The 22,052-nt window shown below is 29.4% G+C and overlaps 1 protein-coding gene across 3 annotated transcripts in view; it reads left to right on the top strand.

Annotated features, from left to right (window-relative positions):
- Positions 1-22,052, top strand: part of Evi5 (ecotropic viral integration site 5) — a 265,049-nt gene that overhangs the window by 47,088 nt on the left and 195,909 nt on the right. Inside the window, exon 1 of one of the 3 annotated variants that reach the window (XM_014437626.2) lies at positions 21,797-21,873. The exons of the other annotated variants lie outside the window; for them this stretch is intronic. Within the exon in view, the coding sequence (XP_014293112.2) occupies positions 21,812-21,873 (62 nt within the window). The 5' untranslated portion in view covers positions 21,797-21,811. Of the gene's footprint in view, positions 1-21,796; positions 21,874-22,052 lie in introns of those variants that run through there. 3 annotated transcript variants of the gene reach the window in all.

The following is a 22,052-nucleotide window of genomic DNA, read 5'->3' as shown; positions in this document are numbered from 1 at the left end:
CAAGGCACAGTTATTTGAAATTGATAAAATACTTACATTGACTCCAATGTTTAATGATAATTCAGTTTATTAATTCAAATTATGATTTGTAAAAAACTCCTATGTTTGAATATATTTTATTAATATTGAGGTAAATCATCAAAGTATATCGGAAGGTTATCCTAGAATTATGTTAGGTACTATTTTATTCACATTTAAAGTTTATATGTGCGATTCAAATTGGTTTAATTATCTACATAATGTAATAATATATTTACATATCATATTCTAGAAATAACTATATTTTTATAAAAGTAGTATTTTAATTTCTTGTTCTAGACTGGTTTTATTTATCTATTATAATAAGATATATTCATTTAGTTTCTACACTCTATTAATTTATTTTAAATATGTGACGTTTCGACCAACCTGGCCATTATCAAGTACAATATTAATTTAAATTTGACAGCCTCACATTAATCACTCAAAAAGTTTTAAGATATTCTGCCCCTGCCTAGTATAATCTAGGCAATTAACCTCTATTTTTCTGCTATTTCATTTAATATCATTTTTTTTTTTATTGGAAAATTTTGCTACACTTCTATCAACCTAACTATTACCTTAACCCAACTAAATTAGGTTAAATAATATGTATTTAAATAAGTGATAAGTTATTTGATAGTAGTATACCAGAATTTGCAAATAACAGAATTAATAAATAAATAGTTGACAAATACAATTTTATAGACTATAATGTATTAGACATGCAAATTTTTTAGTGAATAATGTGAGAGGATGCGAAAGTAAAATTAAGTTTGTCCTTGATAATAGTTGGACGAAACGTCGGATATTTAAAACGAATTAATAAATCATATTGAGGTTAAATTTATATTTTATTATAAATGATAAATTATTTTAGTCTTTAAACAAAAGCTGAATTTTGACAAGGCCTGATTTTAATATATTTCATTATTGCGGATCCGCATTAAGTGATATCGGTGAGCATAAAGTTTGTTGAATTTTCCTTTTTCACAGATGTTGAATGAACATCTATAGATGTTCAGTCAACAAAACATTACTTATTTAATAAATTTGATTTGTCTATTCATTAATTTATTTGTAATTATTTTCAAAATGGAAAGTAATTGAGTATTGCTGCCCCCCACTACTTGCCATAAATTCCAAGAATGATTATTTGTACAATTTCGGGTCGTTGCTCTTAGTTTCTTCTATTACAACCATTGTTTGCTATTGTTCGTTTCCAGGAATGATTGTGTGATATCTTTGAGATTTCTCTTAATTTATTATTACCTTAAGGTCAATGCTCATCTTTTAAGACTCAAACCGTTCTTCTGAAATGAAAAATGATCCTCGTGGGTATAGTCTTTATCCTAACGGTGGGACATTGAATGTGTCATTAATGACCTGTCCCCTGCATTGAGTCTTTCCTACGTCATCACCTCCTTTTGTTGCACTTACTTTCTATTTCTTTCTTAAGCTGTCTTTTCATTTAGGAGTTGATGTAACAAATTTCATAACTACACTGCTATGGGTTCAGTTGCCTATTTCATAATCGGTGTTGTCTTCTGTTAATAAACTAGATTATAACCGCATGAACATATTAAAATTAAATATAACAATTGTAAAAACAAAAGTTATAAAAATAATCATCATTATTATTCAATATTATGAAACCATCGAAATTAATTCTCATTCTTCACAGTTAGTCATCAGTTGTTCGTTAAGGAAAAGGACTTATTTGTAACAATTTCTTTAAATCATTTTACAATATTGCTTCTCTTTTTCATTTTCACAGACCCGTAATCAATTATATTATCAACATCATAGTCCGCATCAAGAATATGCTTATATTTTAGGCAACTTACTATACTTTGTGTGTGAATTTTTTTTAGTGTTGTTAGTAGTTTTAAGGATATTGAGCTCCGTATTAAAAAAAATCGGAAAATTTTAGGTTTTTCTCGAATATAATAAACTTCAGAGGACGAGCACCTTAAATATTTCAATATTTACTTTTTCATAACATCTGCTCTAGGTAAAAATTACACTGTTTTTTTTTAACGGTAAATAATGGAATAAATTTACTTGAAAGAACTCGAAAATGATTTTTTTGTAACTGCTAGACCAGCTACCATTGCTTGTTCTCCTTAAATATGACTGGCAGAGCTTTCAATTTCGACTCTTAACTGAATATAGTTTACTATTATTGGAAGATAGTCCGGGTGGCGATCAATAAAGGTATCAAAATACTAAAAGAAAACTATTTATCGCTAACCCCAATTTCCCCAACCAAAATTTGGCCCCACTTTGCAGGGCTGTCAGATTGAAATGAAAGCTCTATCAAAGTGGGGCGTAACGTTGGTAGACAACAAATAGTTTTCTTTTACTGTTTTGATACCTATCTTGCTACAATCTACTCCAGACGGTCAACTATATTCATTCAATATTAATACAGTTTTCATTGAAATAATCAAACATTAGAGTAAAATAACTTCGGGTTTTCTCTTCTTGGACTCCTATTGTCTTAAAGATATTAATCTAATATGATTATGTTTAGCATTTCATTATTCTTTGGTGAACTTTGTTCAGTTTTTAATGCATTAAAAGAAGATTATAAATATCATAGGCATTATATTTTCTGATCAGAATGTTAGTACATTTATATTTTTTTTGTTTTGTATTTTATTAATATTTATCAAATTGCATTCTAGCATCAAGATCAGCTGTATTAATTTTTTTTTTTAGATTTTCTCTTTTGGAATTTTATGTTATATCTATCTAATTTAATTGTTAGATATAATAGCACATTCATTGTATTATACTTCCATATTGTATAATAAAAATTAAGCATTGTACGTTTAATGTGTTCAGCAAGACATTAAGAATTGAATGAAAATTATATAAGTAAATATATCATGTATAAGTTATATAATTTATTTATGGAATAGAAAATACAAATAATAAACAGTATTATTAGACAATGATTTTTCCATAATAAAGGATGATGTATGGGATGTTATTTTGCTTGACAAATATATTTTTAGTATTTATTATTGTACACTATCTAATGCATATGACTCACTTTATGTTCTATCAACGATGTACTATTTATGTGTATGGGATCATTCAATCAGCTGTTTAAATTAATCATTTCTATTTTTTCGTTATTATTAGAAACATCAAATTAATTCCATGGAACAATTACGTCTTGTTTCAGAAATCATTTTTTTGTATAATCGAAATGAAGATTTTTACGAGCTGGAAACTTTAGTATATTATCCTATGAAAACACACCGACATAGTTTACTTCAAATATATATCTCGAGTTAAAATTAATTATACATCTGAAGTTTTGAGTTCTGAATTTTTTTTTCTATTGGCTCTACAGACCTTGTAGATGTTTGCCCCCCCCCCGAACAAGCCTTCTCCACGCCTGCCTATTTTGGGCTACTGCTTTCCAGTTTGCTGCATGCAACTCTCGCGTCTTTGTTGATTCTGTCTATCCATCTGGTTTTTTATCTCCTAGGTGGTCTCTTGCCTACAATACGGCAATTCATTGCTGTGTAGAGGCGTCCTGATGGATTAGTTCGAGCTATATTTCCCACCCATCTTAACCTCCTTCCCTCCATATCGTCCGATATTGATTAACCAGTCTCTGCAAGCGGTTCATTGTTACTTCTTCTCCTCCATGGGTTAAGGCTCAGATCCCAGAACGCTCCTGTAATTTTATGGAGGACTTTCCGTTGAAACCTCTCGCGATTCTGCTTTCTAGGGTATCTGTTAGATTTATGTTATTTACGTTAGTTGACGAATATCGTAGTAAGAAGTTCAAAATAAATTTAGCTAATAGTCGATTACTGGTATTTATTTAACTTTTAATATTTCTATATATCTTGTAATATATAAGTATAAATATAGGATATATTAATAAGTATGGAAATGATATTTATCAACTGGTTTTAATTATTTGGTGACGTAGCATTATATATACTTTTTTTGTTTGTTAGCTATGTTGTGTTAGTGCCAAATGGCATCCAATATTAACTGTCAACTTGACTTCAGTCCACTTCTAGATATTACCTTCGTGTTGTATCAGGTCTGTTTTTAAGATTAGCACAGAAGTATTCCTAGCTTGATTTTAAAATAATTTTTTCGACCAACCTTTTAATAAATTTTGATGCGATTTATGTTAAAAATTTAATTTCAATCAGATGATTATGCAATATAATTGGTTATTATATTTAATAATAAGTATACTTAATGTACGTGAAATCATTACGATTCTTGAGCACATTTGATGCGTTTCGTCGTAAAACGTGGTTACTCACAAAATGATAACTTTTAAAATATTAAAATGTTTGATTTGTTCTACCTTCAACCAGAAGTCACTTACTTGAACTTAATCACAACATTATTCTCTCAGGAAAAAAAAATCCTCAATAATCTTTCAACAATTCAAGCCTAAAAAAACAAAACATGGAGAGGACAAAAACTTTAATTTTCTATTCATAAAATTTGTATTCGATTCATAAAAAATGGAAACTATTATTGTATGACCAAAAAATTTAGAATTAATCGAGGCATGGAAATGGAAAAGGCTGTTTTCTCAAAACTAGTTTTTCGGTACTTACAGCCTTTTTTATTTTCATGCCTCAATTACTGGATAAGAATTAAGATTTTTTTAAATTTATTTTTTTTTGTTTTAGTTAGTATCACCAATCTCTTAGTGTTGTTTATAACCTTATTGGAACTGTTGAAAATATTTGAAGATGAATTTAAAACAAATTAAATAATTTACTGAAGTTATATATTCTTTTTATAAAATTACATATTCCTTGCGATATCCCATCTTAATTTCTTTACTCTAATTTTATTTTGATGTTATTTTTGTATTTATTTTATGTTAACTATTATTATATAACATTTTTTTAACCTCGTGTTAATGTTTTAATATCTACTTTTATTTTCATTTATTTAAAATGTATTGTTCTTCTATTTTTTCAGTAGTAATTATAAAATAACGAACCATACTGCGTTCATATACGTTTTTATATAATGTAAAAAAATTGTAACATGATTACTTGTCGGCAAACATTACTTTTGCTGCAGTATAGTTTAATATTGTACTTTTAATAAATAACCCCAAAATTATCAATATTATTTTATTGTAATATCTATCCCTTTAAAAATGATTCCAGGATTTAATCATGTTATTTATAATTATGAAATAATGATTACGATTTATTTATTTTTTTTATCGCTATGAATTGCAAGAATATCCTTCAGTGTTACCAGTCTTTTAGATTCAAGGAAATGTTTGTCTTTTGTATCAATGCCATCTAATTATGAGCAGATGGTGCCTTTTCAGGAACACCTGTGTTTTTTTTCTATGGCTCGTACTACAAGCTATTCGGTTTTCTAGGATTACAGTATGTGTTAATACATCAATCTAAATATCTGTAAAATTAATTTAATATATGTTTTATTAATTAACCTATATTTGGTCTTCTTTAGTTTGAAGATTGTTCAACTTTCAATCATGTTGGCAACAATAAACTTCCATTCATTTGTATCCATTGTTTTGTTGTATAACATGTTAGCTGTTGACGTTTCATGGTTTTCCCCATCTTCAAAGAGTACCTGTAACACATAAAGTTTTACAGAAAAAATAGTCGCCCGAAACCTAAATTATGATGCCACCTAAAATAAAATATTTTAGGAAGAACCCCTGGCTATTTTCTCAACTTAGTATCATTTCATACTTATCAAGTATGTTTATATGTAATATGTATGCTGTGAAAATGGGGGGAAAAGTATAAAAACGCAGCAGCTAACAAGCTATAAATATATTGTATAGAAATGACTTCACGTTTAGTCCTTCTAATCTGATTGAATCCCATATTTATTTTTATAAGATATTTTAAATTTAGGTAGAAGAAAACTTGAAAAAAAGTGTTATGACCTTCATTTGGATGACAAATTTCCAAAGTAAAAATCAATTCTTCTAAAATTTTATTGGTATTTTTAAAATTTAATAGTTGTGGAGTTTTCTATCAAAATCCAAGATACTCACGTTTGGAATGAATGAATGAAAAGTAATTTTATTCTCCTACGTTTTATTCTCTAAGAATAACTACACAATATATTTGAGTGTTAATATCTTAGTTATAATCGTTTAAAAACTAAATAATTAGACAATTAAAATAGTAGTAAAAAAATTAAAGTGCTGAAGTTTCAAGATTCATATTTAAAAATACTCATAACGTAAAGTAAAAATAAAATGATAGACAATCAGATATTAAACAAATTAATAAATTGTATATAAAAATAAATACTAAAAAAACTATAAATGGAGTATGGTCCGGGTGCGGTCAAACATAACTCAAATTGTAATAACTATTTTATATTCGGCTCAATTAAAATAGTTATTACTATTTGAATTTTATTTGACCGTACCCGGACCATATTCTATTTATCATTACACACGGTCAATCAGCAATCTTCCTATAAAAATATAGTACTTCTTGTTTGATTGTTACAGATTTCAGATTGATTGATAATTGAAGAGGTGGAGAAATAATTATGTTTAAATGAGGTTAATGAAGAGGTCTTGCGGATGGATGTGGGTAGGGAATTCCAGAACGAGGTAGTACTGATTATAAAGCATTTTTTATAGGAAACCGTTCTATGAGAAGGAATCTACAAGTTTGTGATCTCTTATTTAAAAATTGGATAGAGGAACACTGGGTGAATAGATCATATAGGGTTATTAACTAAACATATAAGGAGGCTTCTTAGTGTATAGACTCTAAAGAGCTGCAGATCAAGGAAGTATTTCTGAAGGAAAAGAAAGTGAAGCCGCTTTAATTCGGCATACCAACTGGAGACATGAGAGCGTCCACGAGGCAGCCATCTTCAGAACGGGGAAAAATGTGGGAAGGAACTAGAAGCTGAAGGGTTTTTTTTCGGGAGGGATAGAGGTGGAGGGTATTTAATTACGGAATCTTATCAACTGTTTAAGGATAACAATGGAGTTTCGGGTAATTTGGAAAATATGATCATTCCAGGATTGGCGTTGATCAAAAATCGCTGCAAGCTTTTTAACTGAGGTGTGAAATTGAATGGGTCGGCCAAATGGAATCAGATTAAGACACTATTTGATAGGGAGATGTTTTGGAGTTTGGAAAGGAGGATGTTATGATTGACTGAATCGATAGCATTGGTCAAATCGAAAAGAACGTGGTTTTTTGGATGGAGGTGATTTTTTTGTCAAAACAGGTTGGAATATTGGCATCGGAAATCGGAGTGGAGAGCAATGAGGAGAGTTTTTTGTTCACAGAAAGTATTAAGCTGTGAATTGACTACTTTTTCGAGAGGTTTTGATTGGCTAGAAACAATATAGATAAATCTGAAATCAAAGGCTAGGTAGGGAACAGAGGGTTTCAACGGACAAACAATGATTTTTTTCCAAGCAGTAGGAAAAATTAAAATTTGTAGGGAAAATTATGATGATTAGAAAGATAACAGAAACGCATAGTTTAATTATTTAAACAGGAATTTGGTCGGGACCAATTGAATTTTTTTTTTCCGGAACCACTTCACCTGTCTAATTCATCGTCTCTATACTCTATCACACAAACACATTTCGATCACGAAAATTTCTTTTTCACGTTTAGAAAGTTATTATTAAAAACTTATTGTAAGAAACTCTCATGTAGATAAGTTAATTTTTGACAAAAAATGTTGATTGGTAACACCTATTCATTTTTTGAAATAAACTATAGGTTTTTGGTATAATATTTTTTTTCTATAGAATTTTAATTTGTTAAAAAAAAACCTTAGCTCGTCCGGAATATATTAATTTTTGGTAGAAAACTCCTCAAATTTCAAGTTTCTGATAAAAGAAAGGTAATATTCTTAATTTTGTTTATTTATATTTTATCGAATTCAGCATTTACTAACCTTTATTAATGTATTTGGAGCTTCTGATCTGCCTTGGTGGGAGCCATTGGAAGGGGAAAGGTCACAGAGAATGATTTCATCCCGTCATCATATTCTCCAACGTGACCTCTTCCGTCCTGTTTGGAGTGTCCTTGTCTTTTTGACTGGGTAGCAACGTCAGGAATCCTAGCCCAATATGGTGATGAAGTTGATTTGCAAGCGTTTTTGCGGATTTTCTGATTATGTAATCCATTTATAGTTAGATATTCAGTAGAGTTTTGTGAATAGTAGAGCTATATTCGTTTTTATGGGAATTCGATTGAATATTTTACTGACTAAATTTAGAGTATTTCTTTTAATAATTGCTCTATAAATTAGATCTTGATTGTAATATCTAAAATAAACATGAAAAACATCTAAACATCCTTTATGCTAAGTGCCCAAAATTAAAGCAGATAAAATTTATGTTAAGTGAAAATGGTTACCCTCAAATTTTCTTCCATATTATGAAGTTTTTATGATCATTTACACATAAAACGATATTGCATAATGTCATGTAATAAAAATACTTCATTGTCATATACACACAAGGGTTGAACAAGAATCAAAGGCATCTTTTAATAAACATCGTGAATCGTGTACCATACTGTATTCTATGCGTTACCGTTACGGAGTATATGTATTTATCTGAAATTTCAAGCTTATTCTTCAAATCATATCATTAAAATTTCAGAATTAATCTTCCAAAAATTTGGAATTTTTAAGCTGTTCATTTATTTATGGAAGCTACAGGTCAAAGAGGTTTTACATTGGGATATTTACTGAAATGAATTACTCCATATCTAATCCCCATCCTCTTAGAGGCAAACTGATGATCTTAACTTCAAATAGTTAAAGTCTTTGAGGTCGAATAACTGCTAAAGCTAAAAGATGATCTATCACGAGACCTTGGGCCGTTTAGTCTCATGATGTATTAGTGTGGGTCCCTCTTTCTCTCTATATCAAGGACGACATTGTGGTATCCATATTTTGTTTTGTAAGATATGAATATTGAGATTCTTTGATATATGTGTATTTATGTGTGTTGTATAATATTTATATTTAAATGTATTAGGAATATGAAAATTACTACTGTGAATAAAGATTAGGTTGCTAAAAATATTTATTGCTAATTTATTTGTTTTGGTAGATTAAGTAGTGTCTTGGATCCGATATTTTATTATCAATGATCCGAATAATATTTTAAAAAATGTTTTATGGTTATGGGCCACTTCTTTCCTTACTCTAAAGTATTTTCGTTTTAACTTAAGTATAAAATAATATTTTTTTAAAAATAAATAATTTAATTTCTATCCAGTTTAGTCTCAACACTTATAAGTCCGACGTTTCGGCCAATCCGGCCATCCTCAGGGACAATCTTAATACAATTTTGGAATTATATGATTTAGAAACTCAACTTCATGCAGGCTATTCTGCCCAGATCAAAACAACAATTTCTAATTAGTCAATATTCACATTAAAACCAAAATTAAAATCATTTATCATTCACAGTCACTATTTGTTAAAACTTTATAAAATAAATGTGAAATGAAAAATACAATGTGTTGAGACTGAAATGGATAGAAATTAGATTATTTATTTTTAAAAAAAATACCAGTCACAAGAAAGTGTTTATGATTATAAATTATATAAAATAATATTCAATTCAACTCTTCGAATATATCTTGGCTAGATCCGAATTATTTTAAGGAAAATCTTCTGGGATCATGATGTTGCCAGTTATGGAATGAACCATTGTTAAACGTTTTGTTGCTCTTAGAAAAGTAATTATTTTCCCTTAAGAATGAACAATAAACCAACATAATCTATTTTTGTACTATATTGTTCATTTAGCTGTGCAGTATTTACGGATTATTAATTATTATTTAAATCATAACAAGAAAAGACTAATTAATTTTTTTTTTTGAGTATGGGGATGGATAATTGTTTTAAATTAACTTATAAGCTCTAATAATCGGATCAATCAATTACTAATTAGTTCAGTCATTTGGTATTTTTACCTGAAAAGTTTTGGATGTTCTGAAAATTCACTCATTTTTTATATATTTTGTTGGACGCAGATATAAATTTCAACTTAGTGACTCCATCTTTGTACGAAAATATTTTTATAAAATCATGAGTATAAAAAATTACTAACGACTGTGTAAACTACATTTTTTGAAATTGGAGTGAAATTTTAAGTTTTTACCAATATACATCCTTCTTCTTCCATGTATGACCTGTGAATCTATGAACTTTTCATTAATCAGACTTTCTCCAGCCTGTTGGAAATTCGCATTGATCAGTGGAAGATGTTCACCATCTTAATCAACAAGATGTTAATCAGTTATACTTGACTATTTACTTATGGACATTATTTATTGTATAGGACGGATCGCTGCGTTATTATTCAAATGCTTAATTTACGAAAATAACTTTCGGGAGTCCTTAGTCTATGGATTTTAGGCTGAAACGCTTACTTCTTGTATTGTGGCATTTTTCTTTCGTTGATGGAAACAACACTATTTACATTTTTTTTTTATAACTTTATTTTACTACGAAACGGATAGTACTGCAACAAGCAATGGTTAGAGGAAAGAGGCGCCAGAGGGTAGGAAATGTTAGGGACGGTTTCTACAAAACCTTCGCTACGGGTTACAGATTCCGCAGTATTCTGAAAAAGGAAAGATCCTCACTGGTGCTGGAGCGTAGAGATATCGTAACCAAACCGTTGTTCTGTCTCAATGTGAGCTTCTTACAAGGTTTAGTGTCTGTAACGGTGGATAAGTTGAACATACTGATTTACTATTCTAAGTACTTACTATTAAGTATTCTATATATCGTTTTAGTAATAAGTAGTGTTTCTACAAGAACTCGATTCCGATTAATGTTTTTGAAAATTCAACTAAATGATGAGAAAGAGCATTACATTTCCGGTAGGGAAAGGTGCAACGCTTGTTTTATTGATTAAACTCTGAAATTAGCTGTAGTTTTAGTTTCATAAATACAATTAAGCATTTTTGAAAACATTTTGTGATTGTCTCTGTACTTAGGAGTAAGATTTAGTCCTTTACTGGAGCTGGAGCCTTATCATACCTAGTTTGGGGAGGGGGGGGGCAAACTAGCTCAAACATAATACTAATATACAATGAGTTAGTTTCTGAAGTAAACGGAAACTAGTTAGTTTCTATAATTTAGTTTGTTAGTTAGTTTATATTATTAAGAGAGATTGTAGACGTACTGTCAAACGTTACAGGGATCGAGGGTCGGTGAGTATGTGTGCCTGAATCAAGCCTGCAAATTTATATATGTGTGTATGTCTATTTATGCTTGTTTATATGTTACATTTTGTTTTGTATAGTGTACTTACAGTCCTATTATGATATTAGTTTTCCCTTTATAGGTTCAATGTACAATCAAAATTATATTTCAGAATTCCCTCCTTTCTATTCAAATATACTTTGGCGTACCTTAAGCACATTGAGCTTTTGCTATATTTTTGATAGGGGTGGAATTGTCCCAACACACCCAACTAAGTAAATTGATACAAAACATGTTGAATATGTACGTACAATTTAATTACTTAGTTGTTCTGGGTAGTATTTATAAAAATTACTCACTCCTGATAAAAAAAAAAATATATAGTGTTCACTTATCTAAATTAGTTCCACTTTCTTACAGAAAGCTATGCTATAATCCCACATAAATTTTCCCATATGGTCGTTATTTATTTTTACACTATAACTGATCGCTTATTTTTAGTTCAATTAAATACCTTTCACTGTAAAAAAGAAATTATAGCTAAACGAGTATTTCACAAATGGTGAAACTTAAAGTTATCGTCGGTTTACTTCTTGTTTTCTGAACATGTAGGGCATGAAAAGTTTATTTATTATCTCAGTAGTTCAATCTTCGTTTTTCTAGCCAATTACACAGGTTTCTACTCCAATATTTAAGATGTATTTTTCTTATTCTTCTCCTCATTCAGACAAAAAACTGGTTACTCGTTTCTTATAAGTTGAATTTATTTAATTAAGGAACCCTCTTTATACTTGTATTGAAAAAATTGGTTTATAAAATTTGTATATTATTGGTATCGTTAATCTTATATTTTATTTCTAAAAGATCTAACATATGTATTTGTTCATAGATATTGTTTTCTTGTTATTTATAGCTCGTTTGCGTATAGGTAGCTAATTACATAATTATTCAAATTATATTAATTGTACAAATGTTTTTCAACTTTTGAACTATTTCAAGTCCATTACTAATCTTTTTTTAATTATTTCCAAAAGTTCTTTTCTTTATGAATCTTGTTATAATAATATTGAAAGTTCAGAACCTAGTCATCTGTTCCTACTTCCTCGTGATTAGCATATCAGCTATATTCATAAAAAAATAATCTCATTATCCATTATACAAATGTAATGAGAGAATGAGGTAATCTCCTCGAGACACGCTCTGTTAAAGATTGCCTGATTAAACTTTCTAATATAAAAAAAAAAAAAATGCAATAGCGTTTCAATTGTATTTCCTTTAGGAAGTCGTTCCATTATTATTGATTCCGAATCTTTTCGGTTAAATGAGTCGGCATCCTAAAATTATTAAATTTTATGCAAGCCTATGAAAGCAGATTATAATAATATTGAATAAAATCAGCCTATTTTTTTTCTCTTTTTTTTAGAAATAATAAAAGAAAACTTTTTTTAGACTATTTTTTGCATCAAATTTCTATTAGATAGCTGAGCAATTATTTTCAGTTTTAACATCCGTATGGAATTTCATGCTGTCTTTTATTCGTCGCTCTAACACTCTTCCCACCCTCAAATCCCTTCTTTTCAATCACTTCCAAATGAATTGAGAATAGACATTCCATGTTTTTAATTAAAGTTGTGGAATATTTATTTATTATTAGATTTTGGTTATTTTTCTTTTTTCTCATTTTTTAACTATTTTCTTTTTTAAATTTAATTATATTCAAAGTTTTTTTTTTTTTTTAACCCCTTGTTTATTGTAACCTATTTCTGACGTAGAATTTTTTTTAAAATTTATTATAAACTGATTTTATTTGTTGTTTGTCTTTTTAATGTTTTAATACTGATTAGACTACTTTTTCTTATTCAACCAATCGTTCAAGCCATCTAGAAAGAAATTCACCTATTTAGAAAAAAAAATATGTTGGTTCGTATTCTATAAAACAACAGTTAAGACGAAATAGTTGTAGCATACGTTGATTTTTCATCATTAAAACTTTCATGATTCTTTGTTGAATAATGTTTCGGAAAAATGTTTTTAAAGGTGTGGAGTTTAAAGGCGAGATTTCTGAGGTTTCAGATAGCAATTAATAAAAACAAAAAAATCTTTAACAAAATCGATAAGAGATGGGGTAGACAAATATTGCTAATACCATCAGGGTAGTGTCGGAGTAAGTATCTATCCTATTACAGCTATACTGAACCATGATTCAAATCTATGGGTACGAGAGCCCTATTGGGGCACACCCAACCTTTATAAAGTATCCTTCATTGGGGGAAATACATAGGGTTTGAGCGTGATGTTAAGGAAATAATTTCTTTGAAAAACCGTTGTTCAAGAAACAGTATTACCGTACAAATACTGAATCGCTGACCTTTTGTGGTTTTTTTGGGTATATAATTTACGTATTACGTGTTTGCGGGGAAAAATTGATAAAAACGGAAAAGGTAAGTGGAATAACTCTCTCTGAATGCGTAAACAAGACTAGGTTTATTGAGTCCAGTACCTCTATAAATACCTTTTCGATTAGCGGTATTCGATCGAGTAGATCAGCTGATAGCTCACTCAAGCAGTAACTTTTACATGTATGATAGAGCCTATAATCTGTTGATACCTTCCACCTGGACTTAGCTCATTTCAAGAAATCAGTTAGTTAAAGAGATCTCTAACCTTTGTTGTTTAATAGCGCCTTGTTTCTAGGACAGCAAGATCTTATTAGGTCGGGTTTCCTTTTTGTCGTGTAATGTTCTCTGTGATTTATGTGATCTTGTACTGTATATATAGGATGACAATAAACTTTTTACAGTCAGAAAAGTTGTTGTGTTTATAAAAGTGCTCTTAATAAGAGAGTTGTGCGGAGGGACTTGGAATAGCTTCAAACCTTGGCAAGACCATTCTCTGACCGCATAATATTCCATTTTTAATTCCCAAAGGGGCAGTATTATACCAACCGCTCCAAAACATTTTTTATTTAAGCATTTCCTTGACGGTAAAGTAGTTTTATGGCAGAGGAAGGTAAAGGAGGGAAGGTAGCATATGGAAATAAATAAAAAGGGAAGAGATATCGAGGTCAGGGGGCACTCCCTCTAAGTAGCTCTTCTACTCTTCGTATTTACCGGAAGAATGGTGGTCTTGTTTACGTTCTTCATAGTGTAAGTTTAAGGCTGCTTTATTATGACTGAGGGCTTTTATTATATTCAAAGAATAAATAAATTAAAACAAGAAGAAAATATTGTATTATGTATAAAATAATATCTTATTTGTTATATAGGGGAATTTGTTGATCAAATGAAATAGGGGTTGTGAAATAGAAGGGAAAGAAAAAAAAAAGAATAAATCGAAGAACTTGTAGTTAGTTTGTAGACTGTTATTAATTTTCAAAGAAAAGTAAAAGAAAACTGTGGAAGAAAAAAAATGTTATCTATCTATTATATTATATCATGTAAAAATATGTAACTTATATTTGTCCAGTCACTGATTGATCAGTATGCTGTGTAATGTAGCAACCCGATGTATTTGGGCTGCATGAATGAATAAAGTATTTCTTTCTCTAAAAAAAAAAAAATATAAAAGCCAAATATTAGTTTATTTTATTTAGTCATGGCTTATCTAGGATGAAAATTAAAATTTAGATTATTAATTTCCAAGCGTGATTACTCATGTTTTCGAAAAATCAAGAAAACTATATTTACACTACTGCAACTCAAAATTGAAAAAAAAAAAAAAAATCAGTACTAAAAAATTTTCGATTTAAATGCCACGAGAGGCACGCAAACTTTGATATCAATTAGTTTTTATCGTTTGTTTTGAATTGATCGTTCTTAGTAGTTGATTTCTTCAGGCGTTCTATCGAGGAATTTTACTATTGGTAAACGAGTTGTGCTGTCTTCCTGGACTGATTAGTTTAATTAGTGTAATTATATAGCCAATTTACATTTATATTAAAGATAATTCATGGTTTCGTAGGATGCCTACTTAATGTTTTCTGATTTCGAGATTTATCTAGAATGATGCGTTCAGCAAAACTCAAAAACATTTAATGGGACCCTAATATTTTGGAGAACCTAAAATTTAAAATTTATTGATGTGCAACCGAACGATCATAAAATCGATTTTATTTTCAGCAAGTCTAAAAACATATAAATATTTAGGTTGATACGTTTTATGACGAATTCATGTAGGGTGGTTCTTGACCTGGCGCATCCTGTAGGTGTAAATCGCCGAAAACCGCCAGTATATTTTTACGGTTTTTGATGATTTGTTTGAAAATGGAAGATCGAAAAAACCTAAAGAGTCTCAGAATTATATTTTCTGTTGTAATTGAAGCATTAATTTATTTAGGCGTCATCATCATGGCTGGTATTTGAGTCTCCGCGGCTGATTGAAAAAAATTAATGTCTGACTAAATATTCTTACAGGGAAATTGAATTCTGAAACGATTTTGTTATGTCCCTGAGGCTACATGCCATAGTTATCACCCAGCGAATATGGAATCGAATTTCCACTAATTGTAGAGTTTAAAATGGGTTGGAGGTGTATACTGGTGGACACCTCGTAGGTAACAGTGGCCTGATTGACTTGCTATAAATTAAAAAGTAAAAAGTCAATGTTTTTTTCTTTTCTTTTATTTTGTTTAATTATTATTATTATTATTAATATGGCAATGGCGTAGCCTTTGGCTATAGCTTGACTATACCACCTTTGCTGGACTGATATCAACACTTTATAATGCCGCAAGACAATCAAAGGGAGAGGACTCTATTAAAGCATATATATCCACACATTTCACTTATTAGATATGTATGGTGTAATAATTTATTTTATTAAAGGGTACGAAAAAAAAATTATTAATGTGACACATATTGTTCTTACTCTTCTTTTAATTTACAATGTAATCTACATGAGACAATCTGTTTCATAAGGTTTATCAAAACGTGACAAAGCTTCGTTACCTTATCCATATTTTTCATTGATCCGCCACTTTTCATCAGGGTTGATTCATGAACCCTCTATTCAGATTGATAACTGTTGTGATGAATACTATCTGCTATAGACCGCCTGGATTCTAGCAATCCGTTACTTCCTCTGCAAAAGGGAAGGCTACCGTTGAAAAGGCAACATAGAGCCAGAAGGACAATATCATGATCAGACCTTGGGAAATAGGTCGTGGGGATTAAAACCAGGAGCGTTAGTTCAAAGGATTCAATGCCGTCTCGTATGCCCTTGCGTGACATCATTCGTATGAGGTCATAAACTTAACATAAACCATCTGCAGTTGCATTTTTCTGATGTTTAGTCATATATGTATGTGTTGTTTGGTTATTTGATTTGATTGGAAATTTTTTTGTTATTACTAATGACAGTTTGAAATAAAAATTAAATATATCTGACAAAACTTTTTGCTCATGTAAAGAGCAGTGTTCACTTTCTTCAAAATATTGTGAATTTATAAATCTGAATGGTTCTTTCAGGAATAATTCTGAATAAAAAATTATATGAATCAATTGGATAAGCATTTGATACAATTAAGAATCTATTAAAATAAATTCATTAATTTAAACAAAACATCATAATAATACTAAAGGCTTACTGAGCCCGAAGGTTCATTGTCGATACCACCAATCGTTCTTCATGGCGCAAGTTGAAAACAAAACATCATACCAAATATAAATAAACAGTCATAATACTTGATGTATGGTGTATTCTAATTCACTTTTCAATTCCATCTTCCACACATTCATTCATTGGTACGCACTTGATCATCTATCCTTGTTATTATTAACATCCATCATCATCATCATCAATAGGCACATCTACAATTTCCCATAGACTAATTATTCAAAATTAATTAACTCTTTTAACAATAAATATTTTATTTCTGTCACTCCCTACACCACCTGTTACTTATACAATTGATTTTTACTTTCAGTTAATAATGTTGCCGATTAGGCCAGAACCACATACCATTCCTTCCATGATAAACTTTTCAACTACCCAAATCCACTTGTTTCTAACCTGGCTTCTCCTTCACTACCTAATAATCCTCCTAGGCGTCTGAATATAAAATAAAATAAAATAAATCTCTTTTAAAATATATACAAACAGAAGAATAAACAAAATGAACATAATCAAACTATCTGTATGAAAAATAAATAAATAAAATAACATAATGATAAAATAATATTGTCTCTAGTCACATTTACACTCTAATATACAATAGGGAATAATATACAATTTATTGTTAATTTTTTTGTGTACCGTAAATAACATTCTTTATAACAAAGTTTACTATGGTGCAATAATTAGCAATAATAGCAATTTAACAACAAAACTCGATATTAACATGTTGATGCCTATTAGTTAAATGATATTACCTAAAATTGCTAGTTATAACAAAAATATTAAGAATAATTTACTTTATTTATACCGATTAATCGAAAATGTCAGCTCATGTCATTTCGCTATTGACCACTGCAACTGTAGGCAACGAAATTTAGTGATAAAATGCATCAATGGTCATGGGATGGGTAAATTGGTGGGTGGGATCTCGGTTAAATATATTTTCCCTCTCCTTCCTATATGTGGGTGAATCGCGTCTTCCTTTGGTCATTATTATTATTATATATGATTGTTTTCAAGGAAGAAAAATGTCGTAAAAGAGATAAATTTCTGTTTAAATTTAGTTATGGAAAAATGTCATTTCGCCTTTTAAATGTTTTGCGTATCTACATAACCCTCTTAATTTAGTTATAGGGTTACAATTTTGCATGTGCATTGCATTGTTGCTAGAGAACTGGCTTTTCGGGGTCTCGTATTGATTCTCTTATTCGCCATTTTTTGCGGTATTAATGAAAAAAAAAGTATTAAAATATTAATTAACTAAACAATTAAATCACGTTACATATAATTTTAGTTACAGAGCTCTGCTGCTCATACTTTGTTTTCTTTTTTAATAGTTTTACTCGGTATCCTAACTAATTATATTATTTATCCTGTTCTACCTTAACACAACATTTCCATGTTTCCTATTACACCAATCATATTACAAAGGTGAAGATTTGATTCATTTCACGATATGGTCCTCTTTTTACTCTCTTAAAATTCTTGATGTTATCACCACATAAAGGGCATTCAAACTAGTAACAAGTAATACGCTTTCTTAAATTGATTAATTTAGGTTATGATTTATTATCAAGTATTTAGGTTAGCAGCTTGGAGTTAACAACCGCAGTGTCCTTAGAATCATGTGGGTCACCCACAGGGACATCGACTTACTGTTAAACAATGACTGTTCTAACGAACATAACAAACTAGTCTACTTTGATGATTGTCTTCACTTCTATTCAGCGTGAAAACTGCATTTAAATGGTCATTTATTTTTCCAATTGAGGAAATGTTCATATCCAAATTTTTTCTTTTGGTACCGCTACATCTTTAATGTAGTTGTGATAATGCCCTTGGATACTTATGGAATTCTTGGCAGCTAAATACGTTGAGAAACTGAACAGTTCAAGAAGTCACAAAGTGGAAATCACGGGTAGATGTATTCAAATATGTGAATATTGTTGAGCGTGGAATAGAAAAATTGTTACTATAATATGTTATATGATTATTAAAAAATCCTCAAGGCCCCCGTCGAGTTCGATAAATAATTTTTGTTGTTTTGAAGAAAAAAAAACACATTAAGCCTACACAATGTCAAGATTCTAAATTCTCAGGATTAAAACATATCATTTGGTATTGTATTTTCAATTCTAAGACAAGATTTATAGAATTAATTGTAGTTAACTTTTAGTGATTGATTGTTACTAGTTTTAGTTCATATAGTTTTATTGACTAAAAAATATAGTCGTTATATCACGAGATGAAAACCCATGATTGATAATGAAAAAAAAAAAATTGAAAATTCTTTCTTTATTAGAATATATTTTGTCAAATAAGAACTGTTTTATAAATGTAATGCCAAACTGTTATATAAATATAATGTGAACGGCTACAACGTATGAAGAGTTAGGAGTTCAGTACTTTATTATTTTTTTTTTTTTTGTACAACCCCAAGGTTGACTCAAGACTACGGTTACACTATAAATAATTATCAGCCACATCCGGATTCAAATCTGCATCCTAGGTGTTATTAGCACAGCGCCTTACACACTGAGCTACTCCGGTCCCTATTATATAAGTATACATAAGATTTTAAAGAAAGAACGCCATTCAAGTAGTGTAAAATTTATTTATAATCTAGAAAGTCTCTTTAATTAACTTATTTGTTTAATGTTCTTTTATACTTTAAAATATATTCGTTAATTACTGTATATTTTGTCTAATAGCTAATAGACTGATTACAATATATAATTATTTAATATTCCATGAAAGCTGCCCAGAGTATCAAATCAGTTTCTCATCATTGTTATGGAATAGAATCAAATAGGTGGTATGAATCATCATTTTCAAAATGAATTTGAATTATTTCCACAATATATCAAATCAATTTGTGTATAAGACTTTTCCGAAAGTGAATATATTGACTTTTGTTAGAATTCTCCTCAATATATGAATCAATCGGATAATTTATGTGACCGTTCATTAATTTAATGTAAGTTTAAATTCATTTGTACATAGATACCTTGTGAAGTTAGAAACATATAACAAATTAAATTTCAAAAGGAATATGATTAATATTCGTATTAACATAATCATGATGATAATCTTATTTTATCTTTATGATATCTTATCATTATTATAATATTAATTTTTTTCATGTCTCCAAATGAATTATAAACGTTTTATTGAATGATATAATATTTCTTATGGTATAAGATTTCTACCAACGTAAATTTGTTTATGAATTACTAATTTTTTTTCTGTTTGTTACAGGTAAGACCTATGTTGATGATACCCTTTGGTTGGTAACGTATAGTAAGTTATTTTTATGTTCTTTGAACCATATCTATTTTTGTTTATATCTTTCTACTATTTTTGTTCGAATTATGCAGAAGTGCGAACATATCACATTGCTGCACGACATTGAAGTTATTTTTCTTTAGCAATATAGACAAGTAATATTCTTCGTTTGTCATATTATACAATTCGATTATAGTCCTTGTATCTTACTCCATTAATTCAAATCTGCAATTCACTCCCCTTCAATCTGCAATGCGTGATTATTTTCTTTCTCATGATCAGTCCTTTATCAATTGTTCGATATCCTTTTAAAATACTACCTCCCACTTAATCTCAAATGCCATCTCTTGGATCCTGCTAATATATTTTTAAATATTAAATAAATCAGGAGGTTTGTGCATTATTAGATTATTATTATTTTGTTGGAGATTTTTATTTTTTTCCTATTAGGTGAATTTTGTCTCATTTGATGTGATTCTTAAAATCCTATTAAATCAGTTTTGGATTATAATCCGAAAATCGAATATAAAAATATTCATCCGCGGATTTTCTCTTTATTTGTTTTATATTTAGTCGATTCTTCGATGGATCTCTGAATTAGCCATTACCATTTGCCATTTCGTTTCAAAATGGAGGTTTAGTAGTCAAACTAAAAAAGAAATACTTTATCAGCTGTTACGTGAAAAATTGCAAAAAATTACTTAAAGATTTGAAGTTACAAACCATGTAAAACACTCCTTAGGAGTTTTTTAAATACCAAATATACTGTAATTTAACTAAATGTTTTATTGATTCAAGAAGTAAGGAATAAGTAATTTGCTATTACTTATCATCGAAATGTTCATCTTCAATGAATAATTAATATTCAGGAGCTAGAAAGAACAATCAGTTAGTGTGGTAAGTTAATCCTTTGATTGTTGAGGTATAAGATGTATTTATATAATGGAAGATGTATATTTATTTTATTGCATTTAAACAATGCAAAAAACAAAACAGTTGTAGTTTGCGTCTTCCCAACTATTGATAACTATACACCTCAATATTTCAATTTTTTGAGTGGACTTTGTCCTCCTGAACTGTTGATTTTCCCACTGTGCGGCGATGAAATTTTTATATATGGGAGACTTCCTCCTAAATTTTGATCACTTTTAACCTAAAATTTAGGTTTACATTGCGGTTTTCAGTTAACTTGCATTAAATAAGAATAAGTTATACCAAGATTCACTGTTAGTAAATTTATTTTTAATTAATTTCGAAACGTCTGAAAGTTTACAAATGGTCTGATAACAGCAACCAGTTTTATAAGTGAGTTTTCAATTTCAATTTTTTTTTTTTGTTTTCTTAAAAGGTCATCTTTTTGTTACTCTAAATATATTCAATTTTCAGTTATAACTATTATTTTAGTCCTCAAGAAACTAACAGTATCTTCATAAATTAATATCAGAGACCGGATATAGGAATCGTGGATGCAAAAATATTTTCATCCATATACCTGTCTATACCGTTATTTTGAAATGGTATATTTTATGAATCACTCAAGTTTAAATGATTGTTCGTACGTATTCAACATAATATTGTGCAATGTGGTCTGTTTATCTTCAATACGTGATAGCTGGCACAGAAACATCAGGTTGTGGCACTAACCGAGCCGAAGGTCTGTTAACGCTCTTCAGTCATGGCGCAGAGACTGGATCTACTGGTACAGAGGAGAGTAGTCCGCAGAAAGGCTGTCAAAAAGTAAGATTTAAATTATCAAAAAATACTTTTTTTTTTTTATTTTTGTGAAAATATAATTTTAAAAAAATAGAATGAAAATAGTATGTATATCCTCATCGGATCTTTAAGATTTTTAATAAGACTCTTTTCAGTAACTAAGCTTAATTGTTTGTTTCTAGAGATTATTATTACATCATTAT

Source organism: Halyomorpha halys, unplaced genomic scaffold (assembly GCF_000696795.3).
Source record: "Halyomorpha halys isolate HHAL.00 unplaced genomic scaffold, Hhal_1.1 Scaffold52.1, whole genome shotgun sequence".
Lineage (NCBI taxonomy): Eukaryota > Metazoa > Arthropoda > Insecta > Hemiptera > Pentatomidae > Halyomorpha > Halyomorpha halys.
The sequence above is the reverse complement of the archived record's forward strand: the minus strand, read 5'-3'. Positions and strand labels throughout refer to the sequence as shown.